Genomic DNA, 20,001 nt, shown 5'->3' with positions numbered 1-20,001 from the left:
AATCGTAAAAGCTGATTTTTAATCATAATTAAAAACTGATTTTTAATCATAATCTAAAAGCTGAAACAAACAACTAATTGTAAAAGTTGAATTGTTACAACTCAACAAACAGATTGTAACAATCCAGCAATCCACTTCCATCAGATTATAACAATCTGCAATCCAACTTTTACAAATCAGCTTCTTACAATTCACAATCTATAAAGTATTTTTCACAATCTTTAACTGAAACAAACAGACCCTTACTACTTACGTAGCTAGGCTAACATGTCTAATCAAGAACTTAGGTCCATTTGGTTGGACGTACTAGGATAGATCAAGATGAGATCAATGCAGTATGAGGGCTGGTAAGCGCGTTTGGATTTTGAATCTCCCATCGTTTAGTATTATAGATTCCATGCATATTTTTCTCTTATCCTGAATCAACCGTTGGTATGTCAAAATCGGTTGCACTATATGCCCTCCAGGACGAGTCATAATCTCAGAAGTTTCAATTTACCTATGTTCAAAGTAGTGGGTTTTTATTACTTTAAAAGTTTTTAAAAAAATTACGTGTACTATAATGCATGTGTAATTTATTTTAATTGTATTCATAAAAAACATGTGTAAAATTTAAACTAAATTTCTAAAAAAAAACGTGCTGCCGCATGCATGACAACCACCTCTCCAACAACCCCCACCACTCTAGTGGTTCTGTCGTCATCTGAATTGCTGGTGGATGATCGGGTCACACCGCTACTGAGCACGAGCAACAGCATAGATGAAGGACCTGTTCATTCCAGGCATATTGACGATATCATGAGAGATGCTCTAAGGGTGGATCTTGATGATGACCTAGAAGCAGAGGGCATGCTCGTGGAAGTGGAGAAGCCGTCCTCCTACCATGAGGCTGCTGGACAGCAGATCTGGGAGGACACCATGGCCAAGAAGATGAGTCCATAGAGAAGATTAACACATGGACTCTTACAGCGTTGTCAGCTGATCACAAGCCGATCGGGCTCAAATGGGTTTATAAACTAAGAAAGAACTCAGATGGAGATGTGATCAAATACAAGGCAAGATTGCTCGCGAAGGGATATGTGCAGCGGCAAGGAATCGATTTTAAAGAAGTGTTTGTGCTAGTGACTAGGCTGGACACCGTGCGTGTCATCCTTGCTGTAGCAGCCAATCGAGATTGGCAGGTTCATCACTTGAATGTCAAGTCGGCATTATTAACTGGTGAGCTCGAAGAAGAAGTATATGTGGCTCAGCCGGAGGGATTTGTAGTGAAGAATAAATAGCATTTTGTGCTCAAACTCAACAAGACGCTGTATGGATTTCGACAGGCGCCACGAGCATGGAACATACGGCTTGACAAGAGCTTGAAATAGATTGGTTTCAGCAAATGTACACAGGATCATGCCGTATACACAAGAGGGACAGGTCGGGCTGGAATCATTGTCGAAATATATGTTGATGATCTCATTGTGACAGGAAAATGTCTAGAAGAGATCATGGGATTCAAGCAACAGATGATGAGTGAGTTCCAGCTGATCGATCTTGGATTGCTTAATTAATATCTCGGGATTGAGGTAGCGCAAGAAGATGGACGAATTACAATCAAGCAAACAGCGTATGCGAAAAAGGTCCTTGGTCAATTCGGTATGCTGGATTGCAATCCCACAAAATTACCTGTGGAACAAAGGGCGCAACTACATAAGGATCCAGATGGACAGCCGGTTGATGCAACTGAGTATCGACTCATCATCGGTTGCTTGAGGTATTTACTCCATACAAGACCTAATCTTTCTTTTGTTGTCGGAGTGGTAAGCAGATTTATGGAGAAGCCCACGGTGATACATCGCAAGGCAGTTAAGCAAATTCTTCAATATTTGAAGGGCACCATGTATTATGGTCTTGTGTATACTAGATGAGGAGAAATAGAGGTGATCACCGGCTACACGTATAGTGATCTCGCTGGTGACTTGGATGCCAGGAAGAATACAGAAGGTATGGCTTTCTACATTTAATGATAGCTTGGTGTCATGGAACTCGCAGAAGCAGAAAACAATGACTTTGACTTCTTGTGAGGTTGAGTTCATAGTGGCAACGATGGCGGCATGCCAAGCACTATGGCTTAGAAGTCTGTTGGGGGAGCTGACAGGAGAATAGCCCAAAACAGTCAAATTGTTTATTGATAACAAATCAGCGATTGATTTGATGAAGAATCCAGTGTTTTATGGCCGCAGTAAACACATTGACACCAAGTTTTATTTCATTCGTAAGCGCGTTGAAGGAGGCCAGATTGAGGTGGATTTCATCTGCACGGAGGAGCAGCGAGCTGACGCTCTGACGAAGGCATTGTCGGCTATGAAGCTGGCGGTCATACGACATCTATTGGGAGTTCGTGATCATGGCCAACATCAGGATTAGGGGGGGTATGTTGGACTTAATCCTGGTCGTGGGCCTCGGAGATTCGTTTTACGCGTCTCAGAGCCGTATTCGAGTCAGAGTCTTAGTTCGAATGTGTTTAGGACTTCGTAACATGCGGTGTACATGGTTCTAGTTTTGAGTCAGAATTAGAGTCAACAATCAAGAATCATGTGATGCCACGATTCGTGTTAGGATTCGGAGTTAGCAGGTCGCTATAAATATAAAGTTGTAATCCTTAGATTGTATGCTAAGATAAGTAAAAAAAAATCTCAAGTTGAGATAAGTTGAATAGAGTCATAAAATTTCCTTCAGAGAGTTTTTTAATCTTGCTTCTCTGTTCTCGTCGAGTATTCGTCCATGTATCCACGCCGGGAATTTCGAGACTCACTTATAGCTACATGATCGCGTGATCGAGTTTGTACGCGGCGGACACGTTGTCGAGTATATCACGACTGGTCACTCATGTAATCGCTCGGGTACTACTGGTCGCTTATGTGGTTGGAGGACTGGTTGCTCGCTTGTAGTCGCGAATCTCTGGACTGGTCGTGCTCGGACACGTATTGATTGCCCTCGTACTGGTCGTGGTCGGAGAGATCGTGGTCGGATACGAGGTGGTCGTGTGCGTGATCCTGCGGGTCGTCGAGACCCAACACCCGATGGGCAAGATTTTTATCAACTAATAGACTGTGGGTACGAAAAACACTCCATACCCGACCCTTAATAGAATAATTATTCATATGGTAGCGGACAACGGGTACTCATTGTCATCTCTAAATGTCTGTTCTAATTAAGTACTACCAAAGTCTTGCAAACCAATGTACCGGCGGTAAAGTTTGTGAGAACAGGTAGCAATGGAGGACTGACTGAAGAATATGGTGAGTGGTGGTGGCCGCTCGGGAGACTTGTTCTTAGCCGACCAAATCTACCACCACCGTCTACCTCTTGCGCTTAATTTTTCTCTGCCTAAGGCCTAAGACAGCCACCCCACCTCCATGCGCAATCCTTGGACGGCCTTCCCCCCCCCCCCCCCCCCTCTCTCTCTCTCTCGCTCTCAAGTAATAGTAGCTAGCATTACGTGACATTATATATATATTTAAGTGACGAGCTTCCAATCCAATGCTTTTTGGAATATATAAATAGGACCCCGGTTAAGCCGCTGTTGCTTCCCTACCAACATATTATCATTTGCCTCATCTTCTTCTCATGTGGAGCTAGCTACAGCACTGCTAAATTTAAAACAACTCCTCGATCCATTCCCAATCGGCTTGCAATTGGTGAGTGATATGCTTGTTTGATTTGTTTGGTCGATTGCTATGCATGCTGCTAGCTAGTCCTGCAGTACTGTGAGTATGTGACAAGAGCTTGATGCCTACAAAGTATGGTGCTATATAGCAGTTGAGCACAGCATGCATTCCTCTACCATATAGTATACCAGCAGGCTAGGACATATATGCACTTGCAAACTGGCCTGAAGTGGAACTCTGACCATATTGATTTATTTGTTACTCATAGATATGATGCGGCTTATTGTTTGTTAATTTGGAACTTGAGGTTGAATACTCTAGCTAGCTAGCGACCGATACCCTATTAGCTAGCTACCTGCTAGTACGTGTTGAGTTTTTCTGATGTACTAGCTTAAGTACTTACCGTCACAGGTGGAAGGGTCGATCAGAGGTACAGCTAGCTAATTCCATTCCGTATTAGTAGTTGATTAGTTTGGACCTCAGTCTCTACGTACATAGCAGTATATATTATTGTACCCTCATCTGCTAATCAGTCTACCACGCACAAAATTGATAGAGGATGTGATACGTACGTACGTAGTCTCAGAAGAGAAAAATACAGGCCGTTTGCCACGCATGGTTAATGGCCACGAGGGGATGGCTCTCTCTTTAGAGAGGTGTAGTACTGCAGGTGCTGGTGCAGGTGCAGGTGCAGGTGTGATGGTGGATGAATGGACCTGAGAGGAACACTCCAAATCCTGAAGTGCACTCAAAGAAACACGCATACCTCAAAAGCTTCATCCTCACAAAATAGCAGCAGCAGTACTTGTTCCTTTAATTTTCCACTCCGGTCCCTTTAATCTCTCTCTCTCCCCCTTTCTTCTTCCTACTGCTTTACAAAGCTCTAGCTAGCCTTGTAATAAAATCAAATCATATCAGCAGTGTACTTCTTCTTCTCCGGCCTGATCGATCTAGCTATAGAGTACATATATTAGATTAGATTTTGCCATATAAATACCAGGCCAGATGGTCATACGTGTGCTGCTAGCTGTTAGGTCTCATTGCACGAGTGCTACTTGCGGCGATGCATGCACAGGTAGCATAGATGCATTATATATATATTGTTCTCTCTTCAATATAATATTAATTCCTCCCTGCCTTGATATATATATACTCATTAAAAATGCTGCTTGTTTGTTCATGCTAGTATTCAGAGGAGGAGATCGAGGAGGCACGCCGAAGCAGCTGTAGCTAGGCAGCAGCAATGGAGGAGGAGTCCTGCTGTGTGCCCCCAGGCTTTCGGTTCCACCCCACAGAGGAAGAACTGGTAGGCTACTACCTTGCAAGGAAGGTTGCATCTCAGAAGACTGACCTGGAGATCATCCGGGAGGTTGATCTCTACAGGATCGAGCCATGGGATCTACAAGGTACGTACGTACTAATAACTTAATATAATCTCTAGGCTACAGCTAGTGCTAACCAACCGTACGTGTTGGACTGGATTATTGGATCGGACGGGATCATCAGAGAGGTGCAAGTACGGCGGTGGGCACGACGAGCAGACGGAGTGCTACTTCTTTAGCTACAAGGATCGCAAGTATCCCAGCGGGACGCGGACGAACCGCGCGACGGCGGCGGGGTTCTGGAAGGCGACGGGGAGGGACAAGCCGGTGCTGTCCAGGTCGAGGGTCATCGGGATGAGAAAGACGCTCGTCTTCTACAAGGGACGCGCCCCCAACGGCAGGAAGACCGACTGGATCATGCACGAGTATCGCCTCCAATCCAACGAGCACGCGCTCGCGCAGGCAAGTCTTCTCATCAAACTTCGTTCGATCATATATATATGGTAACCAACCTTAATCTTCCCATAAACAATTAATAACGAGATCGAGATCGAGATCGAGATCGATTTCGTTTGCAGCTAGCTAGCTCTTTTACTTTGCGTATGCTCTAAAAATTAGTTAGTGTCAGTTGGTGGTGCACTGCTCTCTCTTTTTACCTGTTCAGATTCAGATTCAGATTAATGATCTGCATCTCTGACGTCTCATATATACCTGCATAATCTATATATATGAAAATTGATCAGGAGGAAGGCTGGGTGGTGTGCCGTGCATTTCAAAAGCCTATTCCGAGCCAAAGGTCCTTGTACCCCAGCTACGCCGCACCCGGCGGCTACTACGACCATCACCTCCCAAACGCACGGCTGCACGTGGACGGTGACCACCATTTCTTCGGTTCAGCAGCTGCATCCGGAGGCAACAGCTTCCCCCAGCTATACGCAGACGACTTATTTGACGCCAAGAAGCACCTCTTGAGCATCCCGCAGCTCGAGAGTCCGACCGCCGTCAGTTGTGTAGCCGATGACTATGTCGTGCAGAGAAGCAATGATAGTCCAACTGAGCACGAGCTGGTCCAGGGAGGACAGGCTGTCGGCGCCATCGACTGGAACTTCCTTGATACTTTGCTGTCGACGACATCGCAGCTCCGCGACCACGAGCCCTCTTCCTCTCTGCAGTAACCTCGCTCTTGGATCAATCGGCGGCTGTGCGCGGCGATCGTATCAGTCAGGGGCTCAGGGCTAGCTGAGAAACATTCATCGATCGCGTCATCGTTTGCTAATAATTCACATATGTTCCATTGTTATTTGGTACGGTGTATGTACGTACCTACATGTAGTTTATATATAGACTGTTAATTTCATTTACTGAACCCTGGGAATTGACTGATCGTTCAGTCTCTTTGGTCTCCTGTTGGCCTCCCTCCAGCTCACTCGTTAGACTGAGTGAGGTCATCATGCATGTATTCAGTAGCTGGTAGGTAGCGAGCATTATTCCCTTAATTTCTTTCCATATGAACCACAGCTAGCTCTGTAAAAATACTGAGTACTACTCCACTAGTATTTATATATATGTACGACATTTTTCGGTTCTTTCTTTGGATATATATATATATATATAGTTGACAGGGACTTGCACTATGATCATGGCCTCGGCAGGTAGCATAGCACAGGCTCCATCGCATTCGCTGGATCGGATGTGAATATGCGACCCTTGGCTCCTTTGTCGATCTGGTCTTGATTTGCTCTGCGATCGCCATCATCCATAGATATAATCCACCACCGATTTGTTGATTAATGGGGTGGCCTGATACAATTCAATTTCGGTTATTAAAGAGAAGCGCAAATTGAATGGATTCTGACATGATGACCGGAGGGACATATGGTGGTAATTATATTAGTCTCCGACAGCGACGCCCTGGTAGCCGGCCAAGGGAGGGGAGAAGAGCATGCACGATCGACATGCTTGCATTCCTCTTGGCAGGCAGGCCGGCGCGAATAATCGGCGGCGGCGGCGGCACTACGTACTAGCAGCTAGTGCACGCACCACCATCCATCGGAAGATCATCGGATCCATCGACGATCGATGTCCTAGCTCTCCGGGCGGTGGTGCATGCGTTGCGTTGCCGGCGCCCTTGTCGGGAGGGAAAAGGAATTAGTTGCGTGCTACCAACAAGTAAGCCTAGGATAAATCGATCCATCCGTCGTCGATGGTTCTGTTGGGAAACCTAGAATTTGGATTCATCTGTATCTCTAAAGATTTGATCTTATTAGAATAGGTCTTTATCTTTTAAATATTGATTCTATCTCTTTGAAATCTTTGACAGACGATTCTAATTCGCACGCGCAACGCGCACGTTAGCACATCGCTCGCGAACGATTTCGAACATCAAGTGACAAATGCAACACGGTCGAGCTAGCGCGCAGAGAGGCAAGCGCGGTGCCACCTGAGAGGCGTTGTGGCTCGGCCAATCCAGTACTTGGTGGTGCGCAGCCCATGTGCAAGGAGGCTGGCAACCAGGTCCTCAACCAGAAATTTTTTTGTAAAAAAGCAGAATAAGTTATAAGAAAAAAATTTGGAGCAAAAAGTTTTGAGAAAAAAGTTTGAAGCATTAGTTTTAGAGCAAAAGTTTTGAGAAAATGTTTTGAGTAAAAGTTTGGAGCAAAAGTTTTGAGCAAAAGCTTGGAGCAAAAAGTTTTTGAGAAATTTTTTTTGAATGAAAGTTTTTAGGAAAAGTTTTGAAGAAAAGTTCTACACAAAAGTTTTGAGGAAAAATGTTTGCTTTAAATTTGGATAAAAATTAGAAGCATGTAACACTTTAGCCCTTACTGCATTATCTAACAATTTTTTATAGAAATCGGTCGGCAGCTAACCAGCTTTGACTGCACCAAATTCATCACCACGGTCACAGCTCGGCATCAGCCCGTCAACCGCAACATCTCACTATGGTCACAGCTCGGCTAAGCTAAGCGACAGCAACAGAACATGGACGTGTGGGCCTTTGGTAGGTGGGCCATACACAGAACTGCAAGGGTACAGATTTTCGGTTTTTGACACTATATATATATACATATATACACACACTGGACATAACCCTTTATTGTAAGCAGAAATGAATAAATAATAAATAGATTTTCCTTTACATTGTGTCTTTTTTCTGCAATTATTTTCTTGAGAGATCTCTAAACTACACTCGGTAGCAGTAGTTCCTCAACACGTTATCAACGCGAAGTTCTGCCAGAGACCAAGCTAGTGGAACAAATCTGCCTGCGACTTAACTACAGTGCATCGAATTCATCTCGCACCACACGATCTACCGGCATCCATCCCTACGGTATGTGGACGTTAAGCAAATAAATCTTTTATGGAATAGATCTGTTTGCTTGATTGCGATTTATATGTGATTGATGACCGCACGTGGCTGTACCGCGCCACCCGTTGGCCTCCACGCTGCTCCGCCTCTATGCGCATCCGAGGGCACCAACACTTGGAGCCGGCCACCACGTCGTCGACTGTCATGCGACTCTTCTCTATCGCCACGATTCACACATGCATACCCATGACCACAACGACCCCGTAGTGCTCACTAGCGGCCTTCCACGACCCTTTAGCTTCGTGCGCCACAAGCCCACTACGCCGGAAGCGCAGCACTAGCCACCTTGTCAACGGAACCACCGACTTTGCGCCGCCTGAAGCGGCACCACCACGTGCCGCGTCGGTCGCCTGCAGCATGCCACCGCCCGCACCGCACGTAAGCTGCCAGGCCGCCACCCTCCACGCTCCCGTCTCGTGCTGTGCCCTGCGCCGTCTGCATAGCTCGTTGTGCCAGCCTTGTGGGAGTCCCTGCTGATGCCGCCGCCATGCTAGAGCGCAGGTAGGGAGGTGTGCAACCCTATTGCTGGCCAAGCTCCTGTCGTCACTATCGCCCTAGATTGGAAGTGCGGGCTAGCCCCGCTTAAGTGTATGCTACCGCCGTTTCGTGGCCTTAAAGCCTATGCTAGTGGCTCGTTTTCTCTATAGCCGCCACCAGCTTGAGTGGGTCCTATAGCCACTGCCACCGAAAGGAATTTAGGGGCAGTAAAAACCCTAACCTCCGGGAGGAGGAGAGTCAACAAGTTTACTGGTGAGTCACAAGACTCCAAGGTGCTGACGTACTAAGAGGTACATGCTTGTATCACTCCTTAATCCACTCTCTAGGCAACAATTACCTAGCAACACACTATCTAAACCTAGAAGCAACAATCTCTCTAATCTTGTGCTTAATTGTGTTGGATGATTATTTTAAGTATTTTTATGGCTTGTATGTCTTCTTATGTGTATATTAACTTCTATAGACTTCAGCACCCTCAAATAACTGAGTGGATGGGTATTTATAGTCTCAAACTTGCGCACTAGTCGTTAACCCAACGCATCTGAAAAGTTGTTAACACCGGATGGTCCGGTGAGAACAATAGTACTAACATCGGATCATCCAGTGATTATACTTTCACAAACTAGCCGTTAGAACCCCACTCAAACCTCTATGAACACCGGACACTCTGGTGTATATTCCATTTTCATTCTGGTAAGTATACTTTAGTCATCCAAGCCAACATCTTTTCTATGTAAATTGCTCCGGTGTATTCTCCGGTGCACGTCACTTCATCACCAGATCATCCGGTGCGTTATCCTCAGTCAGCCGAGCCAAATATACTTCGGTGTACACATCTTCAGAGCGTTGGACCTTCCAGTGAGGTCACTGCATTATCCTATTTGTCAACAATACTCCGGTGCTTTCTTCCTGTGTGTTCGAATAAATCACCGGACTATCCGGTGGGATCTTCTGCTTTTTCTTCGTCATTGCACTGTTCATTGTCCAGTGTACTTGTCTTCATCACTGGACCTTGCGGTGTGTTGACTTTCGATCTTCAACAGCTGCAACATTCTCTGGTGGAAATGCTCCGGTGTGTATCCTCGTACGAGTATCGAACTATCCGGTGAGGTCAAATGCTTCTGGGCACAATGTTTCGGTGTGTTCAACTATGTAAACACCAGACCATCCGGTGAAATTATTTTTTCTGTGACTTTTCCAATTCAACCATAATTTTTTCCGTCTTTAGTGGCTTCTTCATGTATTAAATATATAAGATCTACTAACATATATATTTTTAACAAATATGTTAGTCCCAGTAACTATGTTATCATTAATCACCAAAATCACAATTATAATTTAATATATTTATTTTCGCTACAACTCAATTTCTCCTTTTAAAACTACATTTAATATCTTGTTATTTATCTTCTATACTTTGACGTCTACTATTTATCTTCCATACGTTCTTAAAAATATAATAAATCTTTTATTCTTTGTCTTTCGTACCTTTCGGATTGCTATATATATTGAATTGATTTATTATGTATATCATTTCGGATTGCTATATTATTTGTCTATCATATTTTTTCGAATTGCTATATATATTGAATTGGTCCGAAATCGGAGCAGTGTTTCTAAAATACTCCGGTCGGAAACAAGGCTTGGGCAGCAGCTGTACGCTTCCGGTTCCGGATTAGATGGATAGATAGATAGCTTGGGCAGCCATTGTATATGGGCCGAAGCCCATGGGCCTGTGTTTCTTTGTAGGACAAGCCGACAAGGTGAGTAGGTTCGTGCGTGCGTCTCCCCTGTTTCCTGCTTGCGCCGCCAACGCATTCATCTTCCCTTCCGTCTCCGTCTTTCCCTCTTCTTCAAGAGAGATTCTCTCCCCCACTCGGACTCGATTCGCCATTAATCTCTACCCTAGCCTAAGCCGCGCCAAACCCTAACCCTAATCTATCCCCCACCTGCACCCCACCCGCTCCCTTCCCCCAATGGCTGCCACAGAACCTGGGTCCGCCCCCCCGCACGAGGACGACGAGGCGCTGCTCGCCCGCGTCCACAGCGTCATCTCCAGGGTCCTCCACCGCGACCAAGACCCCAATCCCCGCCTCCTCCACACCCTCGCCACCATCTGCGAGCTCCACGAGGCCAGGTCAGTAGCTCACCACCACCCCTCCTCCGCCCTTCCCCTCTTCTTCCACTTCTACCTCCATCGCACATCTTCTCTACTTCTGTCGGCCTTCCCCCCGCTCGGTAGGATTGGTGACCGACCAGCTTGTTGCCTTGCTTCATTTCCAGGCGGACTCACAGATTTCAACTGCTATTAGGGCTCCTCCTGTCTAGGCAACTTAAGTGCAGTGAGTGGATTCAAAAAAAAAAAAAAAAAAACAAACTAAGAGCAAACCGCCAACCAAACCTTCCTTGCCAGCTTCATGCGCACAACTAGTTCAAGTTAACCGTTTAGGCTGAGAAAACTGTCCTTCACCCTTCATTTTACTATCTGATTTCATCACATCAAAGTGCATGCTAGACTTTACTCACTTTTGTTCCAACTTTTCAACTAGAATCTGTAAGCCACTTGCAAACCTTTGAGGAACCAGCCAATAGCGATAGAGATATTCCTGTTTGACTGGGATAAAGTTCACCGTGATTGTCGAATCACATTTCTTTTTCAATTGCTTCTTAACCATTTCCTTTCCTCTGCAGGTATCTTCAGTTATGTGCAACTAACCCAATGCTTAATAACACAAACACAAGGGGCACCTATACGATAGGAAAGCTGGCAAATTTGCTCCGGGTGTGTAACCTACCTTGGAATTCTGTATGCGTCAACATAATTTCATTTTTACCCTTTTATTGCTATAACTAAGCATTGCTACTTCAACCATATCAACAGGATAATGACGATTTTTATGAGTTAGTGTTTTGTAAGTTCTTGTCGGATAAATCCTACTCTGTTGCCGTACGTGCTGCTGCTGCTAGGCTTCTCCTAAGCTGCCATTCTGCCTGGATGGTTAGCTTCTGCCTTCTCCTTTTGTGTTGTCGACACACTATCTATTGTCTACACTTGATCTTTTTTTTTCTTCCTTCGAATGGTACTAGCCTTTTCATTTTGGTTTTCTTTCCTCAGCCTCAGTATCCTCATGCTTTCGAAGATTCTATCATAGAGAATATCAAAAGCTGGGTAACTGAAGATGCTGGTGCATCTAACGAGTGTGAATGGAAGTATTTACGAAGGAATAAACCCACAGATGCTGAGATGCTGAGAACTTATGCCATCGGGTTGCTTGCTATGGCGTTGTGTAGGTACTGTCATTGATTTATCAGATGATATTGCATAATGCATATCGTCCTCTTATTACCAACAACTACGTTTCTGATATTCATCTAATTCTTACATTTTTTAATTTTCACCTCAGCGGTGGGCAGTTGGTAGAAGATGTCTTGACTGTGGGGGTATCAGCGAAGCTCATGCACTTTTTGCGTATAAGAGTTCTTGTGGATGCCTCATCCTCACAGAAAGATTCTAATCATCCACTAGACACCAAGCATCCTCGGGGCAGAGATGATGGTAGGGGCAAATCACGCCTGGCTCAAGACGGTGCTCGATTGGATGGAACAAAGGTTGGATATGGAATGTTAACTGACCCTACTGTGGAAAAGGACAATGAACCTTGTGTTGGAATGAGGCAAGCACATGGAGAAAAGGGGGTGGATGACACTATCTCTCATGCCGATGCATCGTTCGATAATTTCGATATTCCTGAGGCTGATAGGACCAATGATCGATCTTATAGCTCAAGTATTTACGACACAAAGTCAAAATATGGGGAAAGGCCTTCTGTGATGAGGCTTGTTAAAGATGAAGATATCAGCGAAAACGGTGAACTGTTGAAGAGAAAGTTGAGTCGAGCTCCTGCTCGACTTAGAGTGAAGGGAAAGGCAGGTGAAAGCTTGCCTGAATGTGAAGTAACACCTTTATCGCCAACATCAGGATTGAGAATAGGAGGCCAGGCTACCAGACATAGGAATGTGGTGATGGTTGGAGACCAAAAGAAGGCAACTGATGCGAACAGTAGCTCTGCAGGTCTCGAGTCGTTTAGCGCTATTTCCAGAGAAGAATACGAAGACCGGTTCAGGGATTGCATCATTGGCTTAAATGATATATCTGGCATTGTTTTGAAGGCAGTAAGAGCTGCTGAAGCTGAGGCCAGATCTGCAAATGCACCGGATGAAGCTTTGAAAGCAGCAGGCGATGCTGCTGCCGAGCTTGTGAAATCTGCTGCTTTGGAGGTATGGGGAAAAGACATCTTTGAACTTGTATAGCAGAGATAGCTTCTCAGCATCTGTTTCATAGTGACTTTGCTTTGTTATTGAAGCACTACACTTTTGCAGGTTTGGAAAAGTGAAAATAATGGTGACGCGGCTGTGTTAGCTGCCGATAAAGCTGCAGCTACTGTAGTAGAGGCTGCAATGTCAACTAGCGTCTCGCGGTAAGGGGAGAAATGCAAACACACTCTGTTTCTCATGTGTCTTTCACTTTTGTGTTATTTACGCGAGAGTTTACTTTGAAGTTACAGAAGCTCAAACCAAGTTAGTGAAGAGTGTGCAGTGGAAGAAGCTGTGCAAACCAGCGAAGACCAGGAGTTGGAAGATTTTGTTATCAGTGACCATGAGCAGCTCTTGCAAGTTAGAGAAAAATATAGCATTCAGTGCTTACAGGTTTTGGGAGAGTACGTTGAAGCTTTGGGTCCTGTTCTCCATGAAAAGGGTGTTGATGTTTGCCTTTCATTATTGCAAAGGAGCATAAAAGACCAGGAGGGATGTGGCCACTTTGCGCTACTTCCTGATGTCCTTAAATTAATTTGTGCACTGGCCGCCCACCGAAAATTTGCTGCACTCTTTGTTGATCGTGGTGGTATTCAGAAGATACTATCAGTTCCTAGAATTACTCAGACATATACTGGTCTTTCTGCATGCTTATTTACTTTCGGGTCTCTTCAGGTAAACACAGAACCATAAATTGCTTGTTTATGCAATCCTAATGTGGATTGCTGTTACTTTTTTTTCTACCATGTTAATCTTCTGACTGTGCTTGCAGTCTACCATGGAACGTGTTTGCGCGCTCTCATCTTACACACTTGACAATGTTGTTGAACTAGCACTTCAACTTCTTGAGTGCCCACAAGACTTAGCTAGAAAAAGTGCAGCCATTTTCTTCGCTGCTGCTTTTGTGTTCAAAGCTGTTCTGGATCTATTTGATGCACGGGATGGGATGCAAAAGCTTCTTGATATCCTATATGGCTGTGCGTCTGTAAGGTCTGGTGGTAACTCTGGAGGATTAGGATCCTCCAATGTAAGTCAAGGGAATGACCGATCACCTGCTGAAGGTCTGACTGCATCAGAAAAGCAGGTTGCATACCATACGTGTGTTGCACTACGGCAGTATTTTAGAGCCCATCTCCTTCAGCTTGTTGATTCCATTCGACCAGGCAAAAGCATCCGCAGTATTGCTCGGAACACGTCTAGTGCAAGAGCTGGTTACAAACCTTTTGACATTAGCAATGAGGCTATGGATGCTGTTTTTCGTCAAATCCAGCGAGACAGAAAGTTAGGCCCTGCTTTTGTGAAGGCTCGTTGGCCTGCGTTGGACAAATTTTTGGCCTCTAGTGGTCATATAACTATGCTAGAGTTGTGTAAGGTAAACACTACTTTTATGTGCGCACGCACGTGCTTTTGTGTTATACAAAGTTTGTTGCTAACCTGATTTGACCCATAGTTTCAGGCACATGGTGATCGCTATTTGCGTGACTTAACTCAATATGCAATCGGAGTTCTTCACATTGTAACACTTATGCCGTACAGCCGCAAATGGATAGTGCATGCAACATTAAGCAACAATCGTGTTGGTATGGCTGTCCTATTAGATGCGGTGAAAAGTTTTGACTATATTGATCATGAGGTTTGATTTTACTTCTCAAAATATGAATTAAATAAGCTTCACGATTCTAAAGGTGGTTGTCAAAGTTCTTTCAAATAGCAACTCTTATTATCATAGTTTATTTGTGAATCAGGTGATCTGTCCTGCATTGAATGTTCTCGTCAATCTTGTATGCCCCCCGCCTGCTATCAGCAACAAGCCATCCTCAACTGCCAATCAGCAACCTACAGCCACACAAGCGTTTGTTGGGACTTCAGAAAGCAGAGACAGGAACTTTGAAAAAAGTACTTCAGATAGGAATTTAATAGGGAATCAGGGTGAATCTCGGGATCGATCTGGTGATGGCAACCCTGTGGAAAGGACTAATACATCACATCAAGGAAATACTACGCAGATTAGCACACCTGTTGTGCCATCCGGAGTAGTCGGTGATCGGAGAATATCATTAGGAGTTGGAGCTGGGGGTCCTGGTCTTGCTGCTCAGTTGGAACAAGCTTATCGTCAAGCTCGAGAAGTAGTAAGAGCCAATAATGGCATAAAAATTCTTTTACAGCTTCTCAGTTCTCGGATGGTTACACATCCTGTGGCTATTGATTCTATTCGAGCCCTTGCCTGCCGCGTCCTGCTTGGGCTGGCCAGAGACGATGCGATCGCACATATACTGACAAAGCTCCAGGTATTGTGGGCTGCAGAACACTTGTCTCCCTGTTTTCTCTCCCTCCAGTTTTTAGACCCATAGTGTAACACTTCTGTTTAGCTGTTCTTAACTATAAATTCCACTGCATGCTAAGCAGGCTTGTTCGTTATTGTGACTGCGATAATACAGCTTGCCCCTCTGTGATGTCCTTCTTGGACCCTTTCTTTACATATAGCTGAAGATGATTAGCTTAATTACATAAATCTGGAATGTGCACCTTGTAGATAACAATGAACTCATTTTTTCAGGTGGGGAAGAAATTATCTGAACTGATCCGCGATACCAGTGCCCAGACATCTGGAGGTGATAGTGGAAGATGGCAAACTGAGCTGACCCAAGTGGCAATTGAACTGATTGGGGTAAGAGCTTACGTGTTGTGTGATTGTAGATAATAACTTTGCAGATTTGAACCTCTGAAGAGGGAAGTTGTGCTAAATGAGTAATATGATCTCTCATTTCTTTTGGCAGGTTCTGACAAATTCTGGAAAAGAAACAACATTAGCAGCAACTGATGCTGCTGCTCCAGCATTGAGGCGCATTGAGCGAGCTGGAATAGCTGCTGCTACTCCTATCTCCTATCATTCTAGGTTTGATTGCTGTATTTTTGCCGTATTGTGTTACCTTGCCAGCTTTGAGTTCTTACTTTTCTTTTTCTTTTTTTGGTGTGTGTGTGTAGGGAACTGATGCAGCTGATACATGAACATCTCCTTGGGTCCGGTTTCACTGCCACTGCTGCCATGCTGCAGAAGGAGGCTGGCCTTGCACCTTTGCCATTGATAGCTGCGGTGCTTCCTGTCCACCAGGTTCCTGCCCTGGAAGCATCATCTGTTCAGCAACAGTGGCCTTCTGGTCGCGTCCAGGGATTTCTCCCACATAAAACAAATATAACCACAGATCAGGCTGGCCAGAGATCTGATTCTGTCCTGCCTTCCTCTAAGAAGAAGGCACTGACCTTCTCATCCAGTTTCTCACAAAGAACACAATCTCCACACCCCTTGTCTGGTAATAGAGCAAGCAACACCCCAAAAAGTCCTGTACCTATTGTTGCCGATGCTGGAGATGCTGAAATATTGCATAAAACACCACTGTCATTGCCACTCAAGAGGAAGCTGGTGGATATGAAGGATCTTAATTCTGCATCAGTAGCAAAGCGGCCTGCAACAACAGATCAATCATGCCAATCTTCTGTATTCCAAACTCCTGCTCCTACTCGCAGGGGTCTGTCGGTAGTAGTGGATTCTCCTACTGCATTTCACTCTGGTCGGACAAACTTCAACAACATTTCTGCTGAAAACTTGGACAATTCTCAAGGCACACCAGGAGTGGTAGCAACCACAGCTTATCCAGGTGTGAATGATCAACAATCAGGAAATTTGGAGCCTATGACACTCGACTCAATGGTTGTACAATACTTGAAACACCAACACCGCCAGTGCCCTGCTCCAATTACAACTTTGCCACCACTCTCTCTGTTGCACCCTCATGTTTGCCCTGAGCTTAGTCGCAGCCTTAGTGCACCAGCAAACATAGCTGCTCGTATGGGAAGCCGTGAGATAAGTAGGCAGTTTAGTGGGATCCAAGTACCTCGTAGGGATCGTCATTTTATATACAGCAGGTTCAAGCAATGCCGTGTTTGCCGTGATGAGGCGTCACTTTTGACTTGCATGACATTTCTTGGAGATGCATCTCGAGTTGCGGCTGGGAACCACAACGGTGAACTGAGAATATTTGACTGCAACACTGCAAATCTCTTAGACACCCAAACATGCCACCAACTTCGTGTTACAATGATGGAGTCAACATATTCTGGTGGAAATGAGCTGATTCTCACGTCCAGCTTAAATGAGGTTAAGATCTGGGATGCTTCCTCGATATCTGGGGGGCCTTTGCACACATTTGAGGGTTGCAAAGCTGCTAGGTTTAGCCACTCCGGAACTTTATTTGCTGCCCTTTCTACTGATGCAACTCAACGCGAGGTTCAATTGTACGATGTACAGACATATAATCTTGATTTGCGGCTTCCTGATAACTCTAGCAATTCAGGTTCAGGCCGGGGTTACATACAACCCATTATACATTTCAGTCCATCTGACACAATGTTGTTGTGGAATGGAGTTCTGTGGGATAGACGAAGCCCAAATCCTGTTCATCAGTTTGACCAGTTCACAGACTATTGTGGTGGTGGCTTCCATCCAGCTGGAAATGAGGTTCGTTTTTTTTTCTCGAACCACACTGAGATTATTTTTGTCTACTTGCATGTTTTGAATTGTACTTTAGTTCTATACATTTCATAGCATGACCAAGAGACTTAATCCCTCAATTGCAAAATATGAGGTGTATAAGTTCTTCAAGCTTGTTTTGAACCATCCTCTGTCTCCACTCGTTCAAGCAGTTTAAGGCAGATAACTGTTTATTTTTCTTGTTCCATTTCCCCTATCACCTCTCGACTGTTGTGAGTAGTCAAAACCCTTGTAGTTTGCAATGGGATTGTAAGTCATATTGTACAGAAAAAGTTATGACTTTAGTGTATATTTTTTATGGATGCACTGTGTATGCTTATGCTATTATGGACTTGACATGTTAAAGCTGGGGCTGTGAGCTTGTTTTATGTACATGCCCTTGTTCAATTTCTTTAGACAGCAAGGCCCACTTTTAAGTTTAATTCATATTGAACCTGCAGGGCTATGTTAGTCATTGCATCACTCAGCCATTGTACCATTTTTACTCAGCAACCTGATTTTCTGGGATTGAACTTAATCGTATCTTCTGTCCACATAAGTGTCTCAATAAAAAATTATGCGCAAAAGCTTGTCTGAGTAGAATATGAGAAGTGCACGGTAGTAACAAATATAAGAACGTTGCAGACCATCAAGTGATTACATTGCACTGACAAATGTCACGCGCCATTAAGAAAAGTTTCCGGCCATCTCCAGCAAAGTCCTCAAATCACTGTGCCACCATCACTGTGCTTGTTTTGCCGATCGGGGCAACCAGCAAAGCTCTCCAGCAGCACCCGTTTCCTACTGCTACAGGGATGGGGGAGGAGAGAGGTACTCAAATCTGAGGTACTCTCCCTCCTCACCTTATCACTGTTCATATAGAATGACATGTAGGTCCGAAGAGAGATGGAGAGTAATAGAAGTTAGGAAATAGATTAGCTGCTGGAGATAAAAAAATAGGGAGTACTGTAATAGTGATATGAGATGTTATAATAGTGTTATAGTGGATGAATTTTTAGAGTATCTGCTGGAGATGTGGGTGTGAACTTAGGAGAGCACATGGGTATTGGTTGTACTGAACAATGGTGTGAGCGAACTATATCTTTCTGTTTTTTCTTCCAAAATCATTCATTGTACATGCCAATATTTTGAGGGGACTTTATTCATTGTGCATGCCAGTGTATTAGTCTTCTCATCTCCGTCATCTCCGTTTACAGGTGATCCTAAATTCGGAGGTGTGGGATCTGAGGAAATTTAAGCTTCTGAGGAGCGTCCCTTCCCTGGACCAGACAGTAATAAAATTCAATGGCACGGGTGATGTTATCTATGCCATCCTCAGGCGTAATCGTGACGACTTACAATCATCCATCAATGCTCGTAGGGTCAGACATCCTCTTTTTCCTGCGTTCCGCACAATTGATGCTGTGACTTACTCAGATATTGCAACCGTCCAACTTGACCGCTGTGTCCTCGATCTTGCTACTGAGCCCAATGATTCTCTTATTGGGGTTGTTGCGATGGATGATCATGAGGAGATGTTCTCTTCTGCTCGCTTATTTGAAGTTGGCAGGAAGCGAATAACTGATGATGACTCAGATCCGGAGGATGCAGGTGATACAGAGGATGAAGATGATGACAATGATGATTCCGATGATGATATGATGCTGGCGCCTGTGCTGGAAGGGGAGACAGATTCTGATGATCTAAGTAACAGCAGCAATGATGGTGACAACGATGAAATTGCCAGTTCGGACGAAAACGACGATGATCCTGAGTTCATTGACGAAGGTGACCTTGAAGGAGGGGGCTTGCTGGAGATTATGGGTGATGGTGAAGGGGATGGCGATGAGAGTGACATGATGGGGTCCTTTAGCAGTGAGGACGAAGGTTGGATCATGTGAGTATGGGTTTTCTGAGGAAAAATATTGGGTGCAAGAGCATGGGGCATGAACCCTTTGAAGAACTTCTTTGGGCCCCCAGTGCACAACTCCCATTTTTTACGCTTACATTATGATTATAATTATTGTTCTTGTTGGGATACATGGGGGTAGTTAGTGTCAAACATAAATTGAGGCGTTAGATGTTGTAAGTAAAGCTGGCAAAGCTTGTGAGTTTTGTTTTTTCGTCTAAGACAAGCCAGGCTCATCAATTCAAATTTATTTTTGGTGCAAATTTTTCCTCTCGACTTGCTTTCAGTCGATGAAATTGCGAAGAGGTCATGTAATGAGGCTCACTGTTAAGACCAAATTTTCTCAAGTTTCAAAGTGCAGTGCTTTTTACATACTGTCAAGTGCAGTTTAAGGAAAAAAAAAAAGA

The 20,001-nt window shown here is 44.6% G+C and overlaps 2 protein-coding genes across 6 annotated transcripts; both read left to right on the top strand.

The window, feature by feature from the left end:
• The first annotated feature begins 3,521 nt into the window (after positions 1-3,521).
• LOC133925331 (NAC domain-containing protein 30-like) lies at positions 3,522-6,564 on the top strand. Of its 2 annotated transcripts, none has more exons than XM_062371264.1 (4): positions 3,522-3,686; positions 4,843-5,062; positions 5,163-5,440; positions 5,722-6,564. In XM_062371264.1, exons 2-4 carry the CDS (start codon positions 4,900-4,902, stop codon positions 6,151-6,153), a joined length of 873 nt encoding a protein of 290 aa, XP_062227248.1. In that variant the 5' UTR covers positions 3,522-3,686; positions 4,843-4,899; the 3' UTR covers positions 6,154-6,564. The 2 variants fall into 2 exon arrangements, with proteins under 2 accessions (XP_062227248.1, XP_062227250.1); XM_062371266.1 differs by lacking the exon at positions 3,522-3,686 and adding an exon at positions 4,317-4,731.
• A 4,068-nt stretch (positions 6,565-10,632) lies between these two features.
• On the top strand, positions 10,633-19,857 carry LOC133925329 (DDB1- and CUL4-associated factor homolog 1-like). Of its 4 annotated transcripts, none has more exons than XM_062371263.1 (14): positions 10,633-10,980; positions 11,535-11,625; positions 11,725-11,841; positions 11,959-12,134; positions 12,248-13,121; positions 13,224-13,321; positions 13,409-13,832; positions 13,930-14,529; positions 14,614-14,790; positions 14,903-15,445; positions 15,715-15,825; positions 15,935-16,053; positions 16,143-17,673; positions 18,903-19,857. In XM_062371263.1, exons 1-14 carry the CDS (start codon positions 10,820-10,822, stop codon positions 19,584-19,586), a joined length of 5,706 nt encoding a protein of 1,901 aa, XP_062227247.1. In that variant the 5' UTR covers positions 10,633-10,819; the 3' UTR covers positions 19,587-19,857. The 4 variants fall into 4 exon arrangements, with proteins under 4 accessions (XP_062227247.1, XP_062227245.1, XP_062227246.1 ...); XM_062371261.1 differs by having other exon boundaries at positions 14,608-14,790; XM_062371262.1 differs by having other exon boundaries at positions 13,403-13,832.
• Positions 19,858-20,001: the final 144 nt, after the last annotated feature.

Source organism: Phragmites australis, chromosome 7, assembly GCF_958298935.1.
Source record: "Phragmites australis chromosome 7, lpPhrAust1.1, whole genome shotgun sequence".
NCBI classification, from domain to species: Eukaryota; Viridiplantae; Streptophyta; class Magnoliopsida; order Poales; family Poaceae; genus Phragmites; species Phragmites australis.
The sequence above is the reverse complement of the archived record's forward strand: the minus strand, read 5'-3'. Positions and strand labels throughout refer to the sequence as shown.